Source organism: Lolium rigidum, chromosome 3, assembly GCF_022539505.1.
Source record: "Lolium rigidum isolate FL_2022 chromosome 3, APGP_CSIRO_Lrig_0.1, whole genome shotgun sequence".
Classification (NCBI taxonomy): domain Eukaryota; kingdom Viridiplantae; phylum Streptophyta; class Magnoliopsida; order Poales; family Poaceae; genus Lolium; species Lolium rigidum.
In genome coordinates this window covers 203638349-203658411 of record NC_061510.1, presented here as the reverse complement: position 1 = coordinate 203658411, position 20063 = coordinate 203638349, and the positions used below count along the sequence as shown (strand labels likewise).

Genomic DNA, 20063 nt, shown 5'->3' with positions numbered 1-20063 from the left:
AAAGAACTGCAGATTGCAGCATATAAATGGCCAGCAACATCACAAGCCAACTATTTCTTCTTGGACTTCTTATCAGAATCAGGAACTTGCTTCTTGGAGGGCATTGTTGCCTTCTTGGTAGACCTAGTCTACCTAGAAGTGGGGCTGCTTGGTGATAGCTGATCTTCATCCTCTTGGACTTGAATACTGAATTTGGAGCAGAGGTTTTTTACCACTGACTTCTTGATAGGAGGGGCAACAGAAGCACATGCAAGACAATTATTATCAAAGCAAGTTTTAGCCCTAAATCCTTTATTAGCAGCTAAAATTCTAGGACTTCTCCTCACATCAGAGGCACAGAGTGGGGCAGAGCAGACTTTTCTCTTGACTCGGGCTACTGAAGTAGAAGCAGGTGGAGCAAGTAGGGGCTTACATTTAACAGCCTGAGGAGTGGAAAAACCTTGGGTAATGTCCAAGCATGCTTTGCTAAGAAGACAGAGTGGTGGATTGGATGCAGGGCAGTGCTTAGGCAATACAAAATCCCTAGATGAGGAATTGCTATCCAAATCACTCAGAATTTGCCAGACCTTGGACTGCATCAGTTTCTTGGCCCAATCAAAGTCCTCTGGAGTGAGAAACTTGGCAGTGAAGAAATTAGCCCATTGGGCTGGAACAGTGACTGACATATCTGAGGTAGTAGTGGGCTTGAAAAATGAGGCCCAAGCCAAAGTACCTTCTCTAGAAAAAAGGAAGGAATCTTGCACATGCTGGTTGTTTCCCTCCAATTCTTGCAGTGGGAGATCATGGACTTGCTCCTGAATAAGAACCATTCCAATGTGAAGATTCTGCTGAACGATTTCCTGATTAACCACTCCAATAGCTGCATCTGAAGCATTGGAAGCATCAGTACTGATAGTGAGAGTAAGATCACTCTGATTATCTTCAGCTTGCTCCAAATTGATGTCATTAACTGGTCCATTGATAATCACTGGATTAAGCATGGCAGCAAGGTCTTGCATAGCGAAATCTGGTACTTGGTGAGCATGGGGCTGCACAGGATTAAGCAGATCATTCAACTCCAGGAATTCACCCTCATTCAGCTGATTAGGCAGATCATTCAGATCAGGCATATGCTCAAGAGGTGGCTGGTTCAGATTGATGGCAGGACCATTCTGGCCAAAAATAACATCAAGGGGCTGTCCAACATGGTTGTGCTGACCAGCAAACCCACCATGCTGCTGAAAGAGAGGTTCCTGTTGCTGCTGTGGCAAGAACTGTTGCTGCTGCTGGGGGGCAGGCTGCCATTGCCCCCACGCATTGCCAGGATGCTGATGGTGTTGCTGATGCTGATGTTGTTGCTGCTGAGGCACTGCAGGCAAGGGGTGGGGAGAGGAGCCATCAGCAGGGGGCATATCCTCATCTGCAGGTGCAGCTCCCAGAAGTTTCTGACTTAGTATGAACACAGGGACTGACCAAGATTCAGCAAACATCCCAGTGCCATTGGAGACAACACAACTGTGCGGAATGTGGTGGAGCTCCCCAACACGAACCTTAACTATAAGAGCTACATAGGAGCTGAGTTCTTTGTCCCAATCAACAAGGACACCAAAATCTCGGACAACACCTCTAATATGCTCATCAGACCATAAATCAGCAGGGTAAGCAAGAAGCATGAGCCAGCATTCACGATTATAGGAAAATGCTCTATGATTAATCCCCTTGTTGTGCTCGACAAACGAGATCTGTCTACCCTGATAGAGGTGAGGACTGCGCTCAACTAACCAATCTCTGTCAGCGACTGAACTAACACGAACATAGGCAGAGCCCAGGGGACATCGTTGTGAAATCTGAAGCGTGCAGTGTGTCTCTTCCTCCATAAACTGACGGAGAAAGTGTCTAGTAGTAGCAAAAGGGTGGTCACCTGGGAAATCTGGTTGGATGGTCGCAATGGCGAGGTCCTCATGGCGCGGCCGAATAACCCCGGCGACATGGCTGCGACATTGTTGAGGCCTGCCATCGACATGCAGCACTTGATAATCTCCGGGGATGAACGGCGCGAGGTCGACAGCGAAGTTGGCCATGAGTTCGGCACGATCAGCCACCGATGGAGGCGGTGCCGGCGAGGTGCTACAGTGCTCGTCGGGGTTTGGTGGAGGGGATTTACTGGGAGTTGAAGAGGCAACGGCGTGGTCCGGCTGAAGGAGATATGCCCTAGAGGCAATAATAAAGTGGTTATTATTTATATCTTTATGTTTATGATAAATGTTTATATATCATGCTAGAATTGTATTAACCGAAACATTAGTACATGTGTGATATGTAGACAAACAAGAAGTCCCTAGTATGCCTCTTAAACTAGCTTGTTGATTAATGGATGATTAGTTTCATAATCATGAACATTGGATGTTATTAATAACAAGGTTATGTCATTATGTGAATGATATAATGGACACACCCAAATTAAGCGTAGCATAAGATCTCGTCATTAAGTTATTTGCTATAAGCTTTCGATACATAGTTACCTAATCCTTATGACCATGAGATCATGTAAATCACTTATACCGGAAAGGTACTTTGATTACACCAAACACCACTCGCGTAAATGGGTGGCTATAAAGGTGGGATTAAGTATCCGGAAAGTATGAGTTGAGGCATATGGATCAATAGTGGGATTTGTCCATCCCGATGACGGATAGATATACTCCGGGCCCTCTCGGTGGAATGTCGTCTAATGTCTTGCAAGCATATGAATAAGTTCATAAGAGACCACATACCACGGTACGAGTAAAGAGTACTTGTCGGGAGACGAGGTTGAACAAGGTATAGAGTGATACCGAAGATCAAACCTCGGACAAGTAAAATATCGCGAGACAAAGGGAATTGGTAATGTATGTGAATGGTTCATTCGATCACTAAAGTCATCGTTGAATATGTGGGAGCCATTATGGATCTCCAGATCCCGCTATTGGTTATTGGTCGGAGTGAGTACTCAACCATGTCCACATAGTTCTCGAACCGTAGGGTGACACACTTAAAGTTGGATGTTGAAATGGTAGTACTTGAATTATGGAATGTAGTTCGAATATTTGTTCGGAGTCCCGGATGTGATCCCGGACATCACGAGGAGTTCCGGAATGGTCCGGAGAATAAGATTCATATATAGGATGTCATTTTATGTGAATAAAATGTCGCGGAAGGTTCTATGGAAGGTTCTAGAAGGTTCTAGAAAAGTCCGGAAGAAACCACCAAGGAAGGTGGAGTCCACAAGGGACTCCACCTCCATGGCCGGCCAGCCCTAGATGGGGTGGAGTCCCAAGTGGACTCCACCATAGGGGGCCGGCCACCCCCACATGGGAGGTGGAAATCCCACCTTTGGGTGGGAGTCCTAGTTGGGCTAGGTTTCCCCCTCCTATGGAAGGTTTTTGGTTCGGGTCTTATTCGAAGACTTGGACACCACCTCTTGGGGTTCCACCTATATAATGAGGGGCCAAGGGGAGGGGGCCAGCCACCCAAGAACCACCAAGGTGGCCGCACCCCATAGTGGCCGGCGCCCCCTCTCCCCAAACCCTAGCCGCCCGCTCCTCCACATCCCGCATAGCTTAGCGAAGCTCCGCCGGACTTCTACACCGCCACCGACACCACGCCGTCGTGCTCGTCGGATTCAAGAGGAGCTACTACTTCCGCTGCCCGCTGGAACGGGGAGGTGGACGTCGTCTTCATCAACAACCGAACGTGTGACCGAGTACGGAGGTGCTGCCCGTTCGTGGCGCCGGAACCGATCGTGATCAAGATCTTCTACGCGCTTTTGCAAGCGGCAAGTGAACGTCTACCGCAGCAACAAGAGCCTCCTCTTGTAGGCTTTGGAATCTCTTCAAGGGTGAGCCTCGATACCCCCTCGTTGCTACCGTCTTCTAGATTGCATCTTGGCTTGGATTGCGTGTTCGCCGTAGGAAAATTTTTGTTTTCTATGCAACGTTTTCCTACAGTGGTATCAGAGCCGTGTCTATGCATAGATGGTTGCACGAGTAGAACACAATGGTTTGTGGGCGTTGATGCTCTTGTTATCTTTAGTTTGAGTACTTTGCATCTTTATGGCATAGTGGGATGAAGCGGCTCGGACTAACTTTACATGACCGCGTTCATGAGACTTGTTCCTCGTTCGACATGCAACTTGTATTGCATAAGAGGCTTTGCGGGTGTCTCGTCTCTCCTACTATAGTAAAGATTCAATTTACTCTTCTATTGACAACATTAGTATCAACGTTGTGGTTCATGTTCGTAGGTAGATTAGATCTATATCGAAAACCCTAAACCACGTAAAATATGCAAACCAAATTAGAGAGCGTCTAACTTGTTTTTGCAGGGTTTGGTGATGTGATATGGCCATAATGTGATGATGAATATGTATGAGATGATCATTATTGTATTGTGGCAACCGGCAGGAGCCTTATGGTTGTCTTTAAATTTCATGTTGAGTAGTATTTCAAAGTAGTTGTAATAGTTGCTACATGAAGAACAATCATGAAGACGGCGCCATTGACCTTGGTGCTACGCCGACGATGATGGAGATCATGCCCGAAGATGATGGAGATCATATCCGTGCTTTGGAGATGAAGATCAAAGGCGCAAGAACAAAAGGGCCATATCATATCACATATGAACTGCATGTGATGTTAATCCTTTTATGCATCTTATTTTGCTTAGATCGCGACGGTAGCATTATAAGATGATCCCTCACTAAAATCTCAAGATAATAAAGTGTTCATCCTTAGTAGCACCGTCGCCAAGTCTTGTCGTTTCGAAGCACCTCGTGATGATCGGGTGTGATAGATTCAATAAGTACATATGACGGGTGCAAGACAGTTTTGCACATGCGGATACTAAGGTGGCCTTGACGAGCCTAGCATGTACAGACATGGTCTCGGAACACATGATACCGAAAGGTAGAGCATGAATCATATGGTTGATATGATGAACACTTTGAGTGTTCGCCATTGAAGTCACACCTTTTCTCGTGATGATCGGGTTTAGGTGCGGTGGATTTGGTTCGTGTGATCACTAAGACAATGCGAGGGATATTGTTTTGAGTGGGAGTTCACTTAGGTTTTTAATTATGTTGAATTAAAATTTGAACTCAATTTGTCATAAACTTAGTCTAAACTATTGCAAATATATGTTGTAGAGATGGCGTCCCCAATCAATTTTAATCGAGTTCCTAGAGAAAGAGAAACTTAAGAGCAACGGTAGCAACTTCACCGATCTGGTTCCGTCATGTGAGGATCTTCCTCTCGGCGGAAATCTGCAATTTGTGCTTGATGCACCGCTAGGTGACCCTCCTGCAGAAGATGAATCCGATGAAGTAAAAGCTGTTTACGCAACTCGGAAAACTCGGTACTCTCAAGTTCGGTGTGCCATCCTGTGCGATCCGGAATCCGATCTTCAAAAACGTTTTGAGCACCATGATCCTCATGAGTTGATGAATGAGCTGAAAGCTATATTCGAGACTCATGCGGCAGTGGAATGCTATGAAGCATCGAAACATTTCTTCAGCTGTATGATGGAAGAAGGCAGCTCCGTTAGTGAGCACATGCTCGCCATGACCGGGCATGCGAAGAAACTCAGTGACTTGGGAATAGTGATTCCTAACGGATCGGGGATTAATCGTGTCCTTCAATCACTGCCACCAAGTTACAAGAACTTTGTGATGAACTACAATATGCGAGAACATGAACAAGGAGTTACCTGAACTTTTTGGCATGCTAAAAGCTGCTCGAGATTGAGATCAAGAAAGAGCACCAAGTGTTGATGGTCAACAAGACCACCGGTTTCAAGAAACGAGGGCAAGTCTAAGGGAAAATTCAAGAAGGGTGGCAAGAAAGTTGCCACGCCTCCTATGAAACCTAAGAACGGCCCTAAGCCCGATGCTGAGTGCTATTACTGCAAGGAGAAGGGACACTCGGAAGCGTAATTGCTCCAAGTATCTGGCTGATCTGAAGAGCGGCCTTGTCAAGAAGAAGAAAGAAGGTATATTTGATATACATGTTATAGATGTTCATTTCACTGGTTCTCGTTCTAGTACCTGGGTATTTGATACTGGTTCGGTTGCTCACATTTGTAACTCGAAACAGGAACTAAAGAATAAACGACAACTGCTGAAAGATGAAGTGACGATGCGCGTTGGAAACGGATCCAAGGTCAATGTGATCGCGGTCGGCACACTTCCTCTACATCTACCTTCGGGATTAGTTTTAAGCCTAAATAATTGCTATTATGTACCTGCGTTGAGCATGAACATTATATCCGGATCTTGTTTAATGCAAGACGGTTATTCATTCAAGTCCGAGAATAATGGTTGTTCTATTTTTATGAATAATATCTTTTATGGTCGAGCACCACAAAAGAATGGCTTATTTACGTTAGATCTCGATAGTAGTGATACGCATATACATAACATTGATGCTAAGCGAATTAAACTTAATGATAATTCTACTTATATGTGGCACTTGTCGTCTTGGTCATATTGGAGTGAAACGCATGAAGAAACTCCATACTGATGGATTACTTGAATCACTTGACTTTGAGTCACTTGATAGATGCGAAGCATGTCTAATGGGAAAAATGACAAAGACTCCATTTTACGGTATGATGGAGCGAGCTACGACTTATTGGAAATCATACATACCGATGTATGTGGACCAATGAGCGTAGCATCGCGCGGTGGTTATCGTTATGTTCTAACCTTCACGAGATGATCCGAGTAGATATGGGTATATCTATTTCATGAAACATAAATCCGAAACTTTCGAGAAGTTTAAGGAATTTCAAAGTGAAGTAGAAAATCAACGTAACAAGAAGATCAAATTTCTGCGATCTGATCGTGGAGGTGAATATCTGAGTTATGAGTTTGGCATGCATTTAAAGAAATGCGGAATACTTTCACAATTGACACCGCCGGGAACACCTCAACGTAACGGTGTGTCCGAACGTCGTAATCGAACTCTCTTAGATATGGTTCGTAGTATGATGTCTCTTACTGATTTGCCGTTATCATTTTGGAGTTATGCATTAGAGACAGCCGCATTCACTTTAAATAGAGCACCATCAAAATCCGTAGAAACGACACCGTATGAATTATGGTTTAATAAGAAACCTAAGTCAGTCGTTCTCGAAAGTTTGGGGTTGCGAAGCCTATGTAAAGAAGTTACAACCGGACAAGCTAGAACCCAAAGCGGAGAAATGCGTCTTCATAGGTTACCCTAAGGAAACTATAGGGTACACTTTCTATCACAGATCCGAAGGCAAAATCTTTGTTGCTAAGAACGGAACCTTTCTTGAGAAAGAATTTCTCACTAAAGAAGTGATCTGGAAGAAAAGTAGAACTCGATGAGATTGATGAATCTATACTCGTTGATCGGAGTAGCGCGATGCCGGAAGTTGTACCTGTACCGCCTACACCGGCAACGAGAGGAAGCTAATGATAATGATCATGAAACTTCGAAGGAGGAAACTACCGAACCTCGCGGATCGACAAGGGAACGTGCCACTCCGATTGGTATGATCCTTGTCTAAATGTCATGATTGTGGATAACAATGATGAGGACCTGCGACGTATGAAGAAGCGATGATGAGCCCAGATTCCAACAAATGGCAAGAAGCCATGAAATCCGAAATGGGATCCATGTATGATAACAAAGTATGGACTTTGGTAGACTTACCCGATAGCCGAAAGGCTGTCGAGAATAAATGGATCTTCAAGAGAAAAACAGATGCTGATGGTAATATTACTTGTCTATAAAGCTCGACTTGTCGCAAAGGGTTTCCGACAAATTCAAGGAGTTGACTACGATGAGACTTTCTCACCTGTAGCGAAGCTAAAATCTGTGAGGATTTTGTTAGCAATAGCTGCATTTTTCGATTATGAGATTTGGCAGATGGATGTCAAAACGGCGTTCCTTAATGGAGACATTGATGAAGAGTTGTATATGGTACAACCCAAAGGTTTTGTCGATCCTAAAAATGCTGACAAAGTATGCAAACTTCAGCGTTCAATCTATGGACTGAAGCAAGCATCAAGAAGTTGGAACCGACGCTTTGATAAGGTGATCAAAGACTTCGGGTTTATACGAGTGTCATGGAGAGGCCTGTATTTACAAGAAAGTGAGTGGGAGCTCTGTAGCATTCCCGATATTATATGTAGATGACATATTATTGATCGGGAATGATATAGAACTATTAAGCGATGTTAAGGGTTATTTGAATAATAGTTTTTCAATGAAAGACCTTGGTGAAGCATCGTATATATTAGGCATCAAGATTTATAGAGATAGATCAAGACGCCTAATAGGGCTATCACAGAGTACATATCTGGACAAGATTCTAAAGAAGTTTAGAATGGACGAAAGTAAGAAAGGGTTCTTACCTATGTTACCAGGCAAGGTATTGAGTAAAACTCAAGGACCGGCTACGGCGAGAAGAAAGAGAAAGGATGTGTAACATCCCCTATGCCTCGGCGATAGGATCTATCATGTATGCCATGCTATGTACTAGACCGGATATAGCACATGCTGTTAGTTTGACTAGCAGATATCAAAGTGATCCAGGAATGGAACACTGGACAGCGGTCAAGAATATCCTGAAGTATTTGAAAAGAACTAAGGATATGTTTCTTTGTTATGGAGGTGACCAAGAGCTCGTTGTAAACGGTTACACCGATGCAAGTTGGAACACTGATCCTGATGACTCTAAGTCACAATCTGGGTACGTGTTTATATTGAATGGTGTCTGCGATAAGCTGGGCAAGCTCGAAGCGGTGCACGGTGGCGAAGTCTTCAACGAGAATCGAGTACATAGCGGCTTCGGAGGCTTCATCGAAGCGGTATGGATGAAGAGGTTCATTGTAGAGCTCGGTGTGGTTCCTAGTGCATTGGACCCATTGATCATTTCTTGTGATAACATGGGTGCCATCGCCAATGCACAAGAGCCAAGGTCACACAAGAGGCTGAAGCATATCAAGCTGCGTTACCACTCGATTCGCGAGTACATCGAAGATGGAGAAGTAAAGATTTGCAAAGTACACACCGATCCGAATGTAGCGGATCCGTTGACTAAAGCTCTCCCTAGGGCAAAGCATGACCAACACCGGAATGCCATGGGTGTTAGGTATATTACAATGTAATCTAGATTATTGACTCTAGTGCAAGTGGGAGACTGAAGGAGATATGCCCTAGAGGCAATAATAAAGTGGTTATTATTTATATCTTTATGTTTATGATAAATGTTTATATATCATGCTAGAATTGTATTAACCGAAACATTAGTACATGTGTGATATGTAGACAAACAAGAAGTCCCTAGTATGCCTCTTAAACTAGCTTGTTGATTAATGGATGATTAGTTTCATAATCATGAACATTGGATGTTATTAATAACAAGGTTATGTCATTATGTGAATGATATAATGGACACACCCAAATTAAGCGTAGCATAAGATCTCGTCATTAAGTTATTTGCTATAAGCTTTCGATACATAGTTACCTAATCCTTATGACCATGAGATCATGTAAATCACTTATACCGGAAAGGTACTTTGATTACACCAAACACCACTGCGTAAATGGGTGGCTATAAAGGTGGGATTAAGTATCCGGAAAGTATGAGTTGAGGCATATGGATCAATAGTGGGATTTGTCCATCCCGATGACGGATAGATATACTCTGGGCCCTCTCGGTGGAATGTCGTCTAATGTCTTGCAAGCATATGAATAAGTTCATAAGAGACCACATACCACGGTACGAGTAAAGAGTACTTGTCGGGAGACGAGGTTGAACAAGGTATAGAGTGATACCGAAGATCAAACCTCGGACAAGTAAAATATCGCGAGACAAAGGGAATTGGTAATGTATGTGAATGGTTCATTCGATCACTAAAGTCATCGTTGAATATGTGGGAGCCATTATGGATCTCCAGATCCCGCTATTGGTTATTGGTCGGAGTGAGTACTCAACCATGTCCACATAGTTCTCGAACCGTAGGGTGACACACTTAAAGTTGGATGTTGAAATGGTAGTACTTGAATTATGGAATGTAGTTCGAATATTTGTTCGGAGTCCCGGATGTGATCCCGGACATCACGAGGAGTTCCGGAATGGTCCGGAGAATAAGATTCATATATAGGATGTCATTTTATGTGAATAAAATGTCGCGGAAGGTTCTATGGAAGGTTCTAGAAGGTTCTAGAAAAGTCCGGAAGAAACCACCAAGGAAGGTGGAGTCGACTCCACCTCCATGGCCGGCCAGCCCTAGATGGGGTGGAGTCCCAAGTGGACTCCACCATAGGGGGCCGGCCACCCCCCACATGGGAGGTGGAAATCCCACCTTTGGGTGGGAGTCCTAGTTGGGCTAGGTTTCCCCCTCCTATGGAAGGTTTTTGGTTCGGGTCTTATTCGAAGACTTGGACACCACCTCTTGGGGTTCCACCTATATAATGAGGGGCCAAGGGGAGGGGGCCAGCCACCCAAGAACCACCAAGGTGGCCGCACCCCATAGTGGCCGGCGCCCCCTCTCCCCAAACCCTAGCCGCCCGCTCCTCCACATCCCGCATAGCTTAGCGAAGCTCCGCCGGACTTCTACACCGCCACCGACACCACGCCGTCGTGCTTGTCGGATTCAAGAGGAGCTACTACTTCCGCTGCCCGCCGGAACGGGGAGGTGGACGTCGTCTTCATCAACAACCGAACGTGTGACCGAGTACGGAGGTGCTGCCCGTTCGTGGCGCCGGAACCGATCGTGATCAAGATCTTCTACGCGCTTTTGCAAGCGGCAAGTGAACGTCTACCGCAGCAACAAGAGCCTCCTCTTGTAGGCTTTGGAATCTCTTCAAGGGTGAGCCTCGATACCCCCTCGTTGCTACCGTCTTCTAGATTGCATCTTGGCTTGGATTGCGTGTTCGCCGTAGGAAAATTTTTGTTTTCTATGCAACGTTATCCTACACCGGCTTGGAAGGAGAAAGAGCAGTAGAAGCTGCCAAAACTGGGCTATCCTTATTTGGAAAAAGAGACAAACCTAGGGTGAGGTCCAAAAGAGGCTCCTCCATCTGCACCCTTGAGCCGTTGATCGGACGGTCCGCATTAGCTCCCTGTGATTGTAATCCACGGCTACCAAAAATATTATCTGGTGCTTCCTTTCGTACCTAGCGAGTTTTTAAACCCGAATCAGGATAAAAGTGGCAGTCAACTTTAACATGACCTTCCTTATTACAGAAATGGCATTTAATTTTTTTTCCGACAATCCCGTCGCAGGTGTCCAAAGGAAAGACATCTCGGGCAAGCTGGGCCAAAATTGGGTTGGACGTGTCGAGGACCTTGCTGTGCTGGTTGGCGAAAAAAATTCCTCCACCTGTGTATCTGCAGTGGGCCGGACAAACGGAACCTGGAGACGTTGGAAAGCCGACACCCGCTCAATGGGCTGCTGGGCCGGAAGCTGCAGACGATCAAAGGCTGAGACACGGGCCACAGGGGGCTGCTGCTCATGGATGGACTGCTTCGCAGAGGAGGGATTCAAAACGGGAGCACTAGGTTCCCCGCTCGAAGAGGCAAGTGCAGTATGCACCCTATTAAACACCGACAAAGCAGGAATACTTGATTGAGGGCAGATGTGCTGAGATCACTGCTAAAAATCTTGGCCAATTGAATATCCGTTAACTTCTGCACAATTAAGGAGCGTAAATCTTGCAATTCCTTTGGCGAGAAAGCATCTAAGGGGGAGGAAACTGGCTGATCCTTGTTATCAAAATGAAAGCAATTCAGAATTTGTGCATAATCATAGCCTGCAGAGATGGCAGATTCGAGGTCATCCCTCTCCCAATCAGTCAGTCGACTCAAAAACGAGAAATGTTTCAGGACGGGTTGTGCTGCTTGAGATGATTGCAAGACAGATCTGTTGGATGGTCCAAGGGGTACAGCATTAGCTCCTGATAACAGATGCTCTTTGAGACTTTCAGACCATTTCGTCTTAACCACAGACCAGGATTGCTGTTCTTCAAATTCCCATTGACGAAACTCACGGATGAAGTTGGGGCCTCCATTCCCCCATAGGGAGAAGTAAACAACAAAATCAGAGCTTTTGAAATGCCGAAGATTATGCACAAAAAACCCCACTTGTTGACTATGAACTGAGAATCTGTAAGATCTATCACGCAGATGAACCACATTGAAATCCTCATCAATTCCTCCCAGACAGGATTGCAGCAAATGGCTAACATTGAACGGATCAAGACGAAGTGTCGATCGTCCGAAGGAGGCAACCATGGAAAACTCCAAAGCAGAAGAGGCGGCAGAAAACGCAACTGGGCAATGAAAATGTCGCCAGATTCTGTGCTGAATGTCTAGACCTGGACAAAGATCAAGCTTTGGGGCAGGCAGGGTATGAACCGCCTCTTGCAGAGAACTAGGTTCAGGCAGATCAAGATCGTGATCACCCACAGAGATGCGGTGGCATGGCATCTCAATAGCCGTCCCAGATCGGACAAACTCATTAACCTTAAGAAAGCGGGTATCAATGGCCGCACCCTTGCCATCAAACAGAACTAACCTCCGAGCCTTAGGACGAAGGTAAAGGAATCCGTCATAGGATCGAATCGGCGAAACCGAGGAGAGGAAGGAAGAGTAAACCACAGACCAGCGCAAGGGCTTCTCCATGGAGAAGAGATCGGGGGGACTCACCGGAGAGGGGACGTGAAGGCTTAGGCGGCTAGGCCACCGTCGCCGGAGGGGCACCGCTCCTCAGGTCCATTTTGTTGATGCCTACTTTAGTGTGTCCCCATGAATTGTTTTCAAGCTCCGCCACTGGTGGGGCGGTGAGAAATACGCTACCTAGAATCGGCGTCTGACGATGTTGCGGCGGCGTCGACCTAGTGCCGGTGATGCAGCACCGGGCCAATCCGTTGGCGGCTGCGGTCGCCCTCGATGCAGGACGACGGGGAGTCGATGGCGTGGCGGCGGTCGCCCCCGATGCAGGAGGAAGGGGTGTCGCGGCGGCGTTTGCGCTCGACGCAGCAATACGAGATGGCGGAGGTGGCGGCCACCCTCGATGCAGGAGGATGGGGTGTCGATGGCGGCGGAGGCGGTCGACGCGGGAAGACAGTATGGTGTCGGCGGCAGTCGATGCAGGAAGACGGTATTGCGTCGGCGGCGATCGGCGGCGGTCGACGCCGATGCAGTAGGACGGTAGTTGACGGCGACGGTCGGTGGCGATGCAGGAGGGCTAATTGGCGGCGGCGGTCGTGCTCCAGCCAGGACGACAGGATTTTGGAGGCGTTTGTGATATAGGCGCTGTGTACTGGGCCAATTGTTGGGCCAGTTCAATGCTTTGTTTTTCCATTATTCACGTCTTGTTGGACTGGTGGGTCTAATCTAAATCGTTCAATCCTGACCGTTGCCTAAATCATACCTCTCCTCTTCTCAACTGTGGTAAAAGGTACCGTAAAAGAAGCCGCTGCAATTCCTGTTCAACTAATATTTCCTTTTCTCAAGCAAAATTGGACAGGTTATTCATCTTTTTTTTGCATTTTATTTATTAACAAAACAAGTGAGTGATGTATGTATTTACTGCATGTGAAAATAAAGGTAAAAATAGGCTGTACTGAAACGTAATAAAAGTTGTGAAATAAACTGGGATTGTAAAAAATAAGGGAACCCCATAAGTCAATTGGAAAAAGGCCATAATGCCAGGTATGCATATCTGATGTAGAAGGTGTTGTTCATAGACACCCGGCTAGCGAAAAAGGTCAGGCACTTCAATGTAAGACCATTAGGAACTGACCCGTCTTGGACACTCACGCCTTGGCATCGACGGGATGGCGAGGAGGCTCAAGTGGATGCTCAAGCGGTTCGACGCACCCACAAACAGAAATTCAGCAGTAACCCAGTGTAATTTTCTGGGACACAAAAACACGTGTTCTGAATCTCGTGAGTCACTGACTACATGTGGACTGTGCAAGAACTCACACCCACACATCAACTGGCACAAATATTACCAGGTACATATAGTAGTAAGCAAGGAAACAGTACCAATATCCATGTCCCAACAGCTTCCTTGCATCCAGCAAATACAAGTGCAATAGTGAATTACTTGCAGTTCAACATGACTACAAATAGTACCAAATAAATTTGTTCCAGAGGTCACAGAAGTAAGTTAGCATGCATGTTCCTCCGAGGATACGGAGGCACCATACTTAGCCTGCATTTGCCACGCCCTAGATGTTCAGGTGCAAAACACAAAACTATATAGAGTTCCACCGTGGCATAAATTCCCTCCTGCTGTCTTCACAAAGGTTAAGTCTTAACAGAGTCAATTACCAGGGCCACCCTGCTGAAGAAAAGCGCCAGGAACAGAAGCTGGATCGAGCTCATAGAAGTCCCGAAGTCTACCACCTTTCTCCTTTGTCAGACGAAACGATGGAATTCGATGAGAAAATCTCAGGTTCTCTTTCATAGGTATTTTCAGTACCCCCTTAGTTATGTCAGGCTTGAACACAGCAACGTAGCCATCAACTTTAGTCAGAAAAGAAAAAAATGTGCTTCGTTCACTGCACTTGACGATCTCCCCAATAGCATATTCAAAACAATTATTAGTGCGGTTGTTGCTGGAAGGAACCCGATCAGGTGACCAGTTCATGTAGATGGCCCAAACCTCACCCATCTTCGGAAGAATATTAACCTGCCAGTTTGTATCAATTTGGCTATTTTCTACCAAATGAGAGAAGGTATGAGTTCCACCATACTTCGTTTTCCAGCTTCGTATTTTAAATTTGCCACAGCTCACAGGTATATCCTGCCCCAACAACAGCTTCTCCTGCACCTGTTGACAGCAGGACTCAAGCCAGGTCAAATGCACTTCAAACGGTTGTGTCTCAACTTTGTTCACCCAGCCATAGACGTTCGGGAATGTATCGGTGTCATTGTAGAGAGCCCAAATTTGGCCACTTTCAAACTTCTCACACGAACGGTCTTTTTCAAAGTTGTGGAATTCAGATTCTGGATATGTATAATAAACATCTTCTGAAGGCATGCAAGATTCAAGAGTAACCAAAGGAAATGTTCCCAGATCACTTGGAAGAGCCGCTGTATCCAGTTCCAGTAATCCTTCTGGAACGCCTACCCGTTCATTTCCATTTGTTCTATAAAAGGGGATACTGTGAGAAAATCGGAGTAGCTCACTTGATGGTATCGAAAAAAATGGTTTGTCCTTAGCTTGTGTAAATAGACTAACAAAGCCATCAACCCTCATTAGCAGTGAAACAGTGACATCAGCACTAGTTGAGCCAACTGAGAGGACTTCAACAATATCATATCCATAGGACCGATGGTTATCTGCATCAGAGCTCCATTGCATGCTCCATCCTTTGTAAAGAGCCCATACCTCACCCTTGTTAGGATTTATTTCATATGAGTTTCCGTTTTTGCCTTTTGTCGATGAAACTCTGTGAGACAAGTACATCGATGGATCTTGTAATACTTTTGTTTCTCCTCCTAAGCAAAAGTTTCCACAAGATACTGGCAATTCTTTATTAGTCCAGTTGGTCTCTTGTTCATTCCTTGAGTTATGCTCCAGCCACGTCAGCTGAACTCTAAGGTTGGAAGTATCGATATGCTTTACCAAAGCATAAATTCTCGGCATGTCATCAAGGTTGTCATAAAGAGACCATATTTGATCAACTGCAATCTTGTTAACATCTCTGAACTTGCCAAAATCAAAGAAGTCAGGATAATGGTAGGTAATCACATGACTGCCAAGGTTCTGACGAGAACTACCACTTGCTTCCTTGTAACTTTGCTGATCGGTTTCATGTCTTGCAATTCCTCCATCTTGGCTATCCACTCTGCTGAAGTCATGATTGTCAGCAGCAGCGGCGGCGGCAATATCATCAGTTATTTGCTCATAAGAACTAGATGGGGTGTCATGCTTCCGTTGCCTCTTATTATTACAGGAGTCTGTGACATCATACCAGTCAGCGCCATTATCTTGCATTCTCTTACATAATCTCTGAACACTGGAGGACCCTGCAATATTTGGCCCTGGAGGTGCATCTTCACTTCTCAAGTTTTGTGTAGAAATGAAGTTTGGATCAGGACGATCTAATGTCAAATTGCTAACTGATTCCTTGTCTGCAACAGGCGATTTAGGTTGTTTTGTTGCTGAAAACAGAACTACATCGATTTTTGTCTCTGAACGGTTACCTTCCTCATTACCGCCTGCCCTGTCATCCCATTTTCTATGGTCATCAACTGGAGCAGCATTCATTGTAGGTTCCGAGTCAATTTTCCTCTCTGCAGAACACATGTTAGTATACTGGGCGTGCTGATTAGTGCCTCCATATAGTTGACCTGAAAACTTTCCAGGTAAAACTTGAGCATTATTCCCTGAATCAGATAGGAAACTCGAGGGCACAGCTTGCTCATGCAGCTTGAATGCAAAGAACAATTTACCACAGTCATCACAGTGGACTAGAAAGTTCCGTTTGTAGTACACATATCGCTTCCGACAATGTGGGCACATGGTCCAAAACACCGGTACAAAAGCAGGTGGTTGTTTGCATCCCACATGACTTCTATTTGCACCAGTCTTACTTGATAGCTGTGTAGCCTTGTTTATCACATGTTTGCAAGCATTCTGCCTTTTGATGTCATACAAAGAACGCTTCGTACGATCACATAATATCTCACTAGCTTCTGAGACCAACTTCAGAGCAACTTCAGCACCAGAGAGAGTGTTTTTATCAGGCTGGAGCCAATTGGCAAGTTTGTCATATTGCTTTCTTATGACTGTGTCATCTGCTGTCGCGTCCACTTGGAGAATACTATACCAGTCCAAGTCGTCATTGATTTTTGCCACTGCTGCACAATGCACTTCACAGACAGTTAACAGCCGGTGTATGTGCTCAAGCTCTGGATTAAGTCTTTGAGCTTTAAGTGCAACCCTTCTGGACCCAACAAAGTCTTTATTTTCCAGCTTTTTTGCAGCAATTTCTATGGCCCTCAAAGCCTCTTCTCTGTTGCACTCCATCAAATTGTCTACGAAACTGCCACAAAAGCTTTCACATATATTACTAGCAGACTGACATTAATATGCTCCAAGCAAACATGTTTCGGATAACAAACTAGTAAGAGCACAGGTGAACATTTTGATGTCTTTATGTAACACCAATATGGAAAGAAAAATTGCGGTGCATTACGCCCTGCATATATACAAAAGAATTAGCAACTATTAGTAATAGAACTATAAAACTGACTAAATATTATTATGAATTCATAATTCCATGTTACTTAAATTCCACAACAAGGATTGTATTACATTGCAGATGAAGTAACATAACACATATATGTCAGCATGCATGTTAGGATAAATGGAATAGAACTGTAGATGATTTAGCACATGTAAATTTACTGCTAGTAGAAATTTAATAAGATACGATAGACCTAAGCACAATGCATTCTCAGCAATTCAGTTGCCCACACTTGTAATAACAGGTAGATACGATTATATTGAAGCAGAAATAACCACAAGGTAATCGATCTATAACTATTCTCACCGTTAATTGTATTTTATGAGGGTTTCATATCCATAGGAAAGGCTGGTTTTTATGTTGGCTCGCCAAGCCTATCACAACCCTCCTCTTTCTTTCTCCTTGTCTTGGTTTTCTTTTCTGTTGGGTTCATATCTAGCCTACCCCAACTTGCTTGGGAAAAAGGCTTTGATGTTGTTGTTGTAATTGTATTTCATGAGGATTTTACCCAAATTCCTTTATGATTTAAAACTACCATAGCTAATGCTCTCAACCAGTGACCAACATGTATGCACCTTATTTTGGCTAACCAAGTACCGGACCTCCCTGAAGGCAGTGCTAAGTAGGACGAGTTGCATGATGAACACACAAGTATAGAATATGCCCACAAAAGCTAAAAATATATCAATCATGATGCATGCAGATCTTAAATACAATGCATAAGCATAAATAACAATAAGAAAATTGGACAAATTCAGAGGGAGCAAGTGAACGGAAAAAAAAACAAATCACTGGAATCTGACAAAGCAGGCTTCTTAGCAGTCACTTGTTGATGTATAGGCTCTTTTCCCTTTGCTCTTTCTTTCCAAAACTTTGAACTACAGGGATATGTACTTCTTGATGTACTTTGCTTATGAGCTGAATGAAAATGTGGCGCCCCTGGCGCCTTTCCTTGTTCAAAAAAAAAAGTAGTTGCTTTTAGACACTCTTTGGAAAATTACGTTGTATGGACTCTGGAGTACCCCCTCCTGGTGATTGTATGTTCTCTGGAGTACCCCCACCTGGTGAAATAATCAGTCTTGTCTCATCACTCTCCACTTACATACAAAGCAAATGATACGCTAAGTCCACTGTTACTTAACCTTGTGGATGGGAACATGATGCGGACCAAATATATAATTTGATGTGTATATTCTGGTGTCGTCTTTCACAGTAGATGAACAGTAGTGATGTTTAAATATGATATATTCAATTGCCACGACACACACAACACGTAATGGGGTTTATCTCTTCCACTTACTGAAAACTGAATTTGGATTATAAAAATGCCGCACATGGCTCAATACACATGCCTTTACGTTTTGCCATCTACTGTGGTTAAATAACACAAATAAATAAAACCGAATTAAATTAGAACCTTTGGATTCTGCTGTGGATAGTATAGTAGCATGTGGTAGGAATTAGTCCAGCATACTACTATCACGTTCATGAATCAACAGGATGGAACTGGAACCACACCCATGCCTAGAGTAAATTTAAGAACCACCTTAGTTTCAGGTTTAGAACAGATTATGCTAAAACCACCTCCAACACAATAGGTTAGCTTAGATTGAAAAAGAAGCTTTTGGAGTTTTCTAACAAGACTTAGTTGAATATGTTACTTTCCTTGACATCGTCCCCGAGATAATTGCGTGCATGTACAATTATAGTGTTTTAACTTGTGCATACATAGATCTTAATGACAAAAGTGAATGTGGAAAATATATCCCTCCGTTTCTACAGAACCATAGTGCCAGCAAGGTAATCAATGTAGCTATGCATGATGATTGGGGGACCATTCCAAGCCCCAAATTCTATACAAAAAATTGTAGTACCCTCACACCTTATGTACATTGTATGGAGGATATCATCAGAAAAGCAAATCAAAAATAGCAGGCGGTATATACCAAATAAACAAAGGAAATACACAATAGGACCTTACTGTTTTCCTGTCAAATAAACAGGTGGTGCTGAAGAACTTGCTAATTCATTTAAGTAATTGCGAAATTGATTACAGAAAAATAACCACAAACAATTGATATGTATTTCTCTGCTCAGTGTGCGAGACACACAAGAGAAATGGCATGTATACGTGAAAGGCAAGTGTTTGAAGAACTGCCTTGACCATCAGACCATAAAACTAGCAGTTCAGCGTAGTATTGCCATCTTTGCATTCCTGTAGCATGCAAACCACCCTACTTAATTAAGCAACCTAATCCTGAAGAGCATCCCGATTAGGGCTAAATTAGGAACCCTAGGCCTAAACAACTAAGCAAGAGGGGGTGGGCAAAGAGTATAATCTGCTCGCGTCTGCGTCTCGCGAGCCCATACACATCCACCACCTCCATTCAGAATTCCCCGCCTGATTTACGATTGCGCGTGCGCGACCACCCGCAACGCTGCGGCATGGCGATGGCGGCTGCTGCCTCAAGAACCCAACCTCGCGCGCCTACGCGAAAGCTAGAATAAGGATATGAACGAGGAAGCTCACGCGGAACGCATTGGAGAGCCGAGCAGATAATCATGGCAGCACCCATCGACCCAGATTAGACGCAATCCAAAAGGCAAGAAGAGGAATAGCAAAATTGGAATGCGGCACAGGTAGGTAAGGTGGGGGAAGCAGAGGATGGGTAGTAGAGATAACCTGAGCTTGGACTGGGAGTGGAGTGGCCGGAAGCCGGCGAGCCTAGCGCAGCGGCGAGGTAGCGGGAGCGATCGACGGGGTGGGGTGGGGTTTGGTTGGGGGCAGTGGAGAGCGGAGAC

General features: G+C 44.7%; 1 protein-coding gene across 1 annotated transcript; it reads right to left on the bottom strand.

The window, feature by feature from the left end:
- Positions 1–14028: 14028 nt before the first annotated feature.
- Positions 14029–20063, bottom strand: LOC124702907. Its single transcript, XM_047235091.1, has 2 exons — positions 19945–20063; positions 14029–17213 (listed from the first exon to the last, which is right to left on the bottom strand). Exon 2 carries the CDS (start codon positions 17039–17041, stop codon positions 14327–14329), a length of 2715 nt encoding a protein of 904 aa, XP_047091047.1. The 5' UTR covers positions 17042–17213; positions 19945–20063; the 3' UTR covers positions 14029–14326.

What these genes read in the sequence shown, in the direction of transcription:
- LOC124702907 (XM_047235091.1), bottom strand. Translation starts at nt 17,041, where the DNA reads ATGGAGTGCAACAGAGAAGAGGCTTTGAGGGCCATAGAAATTGCTGCA.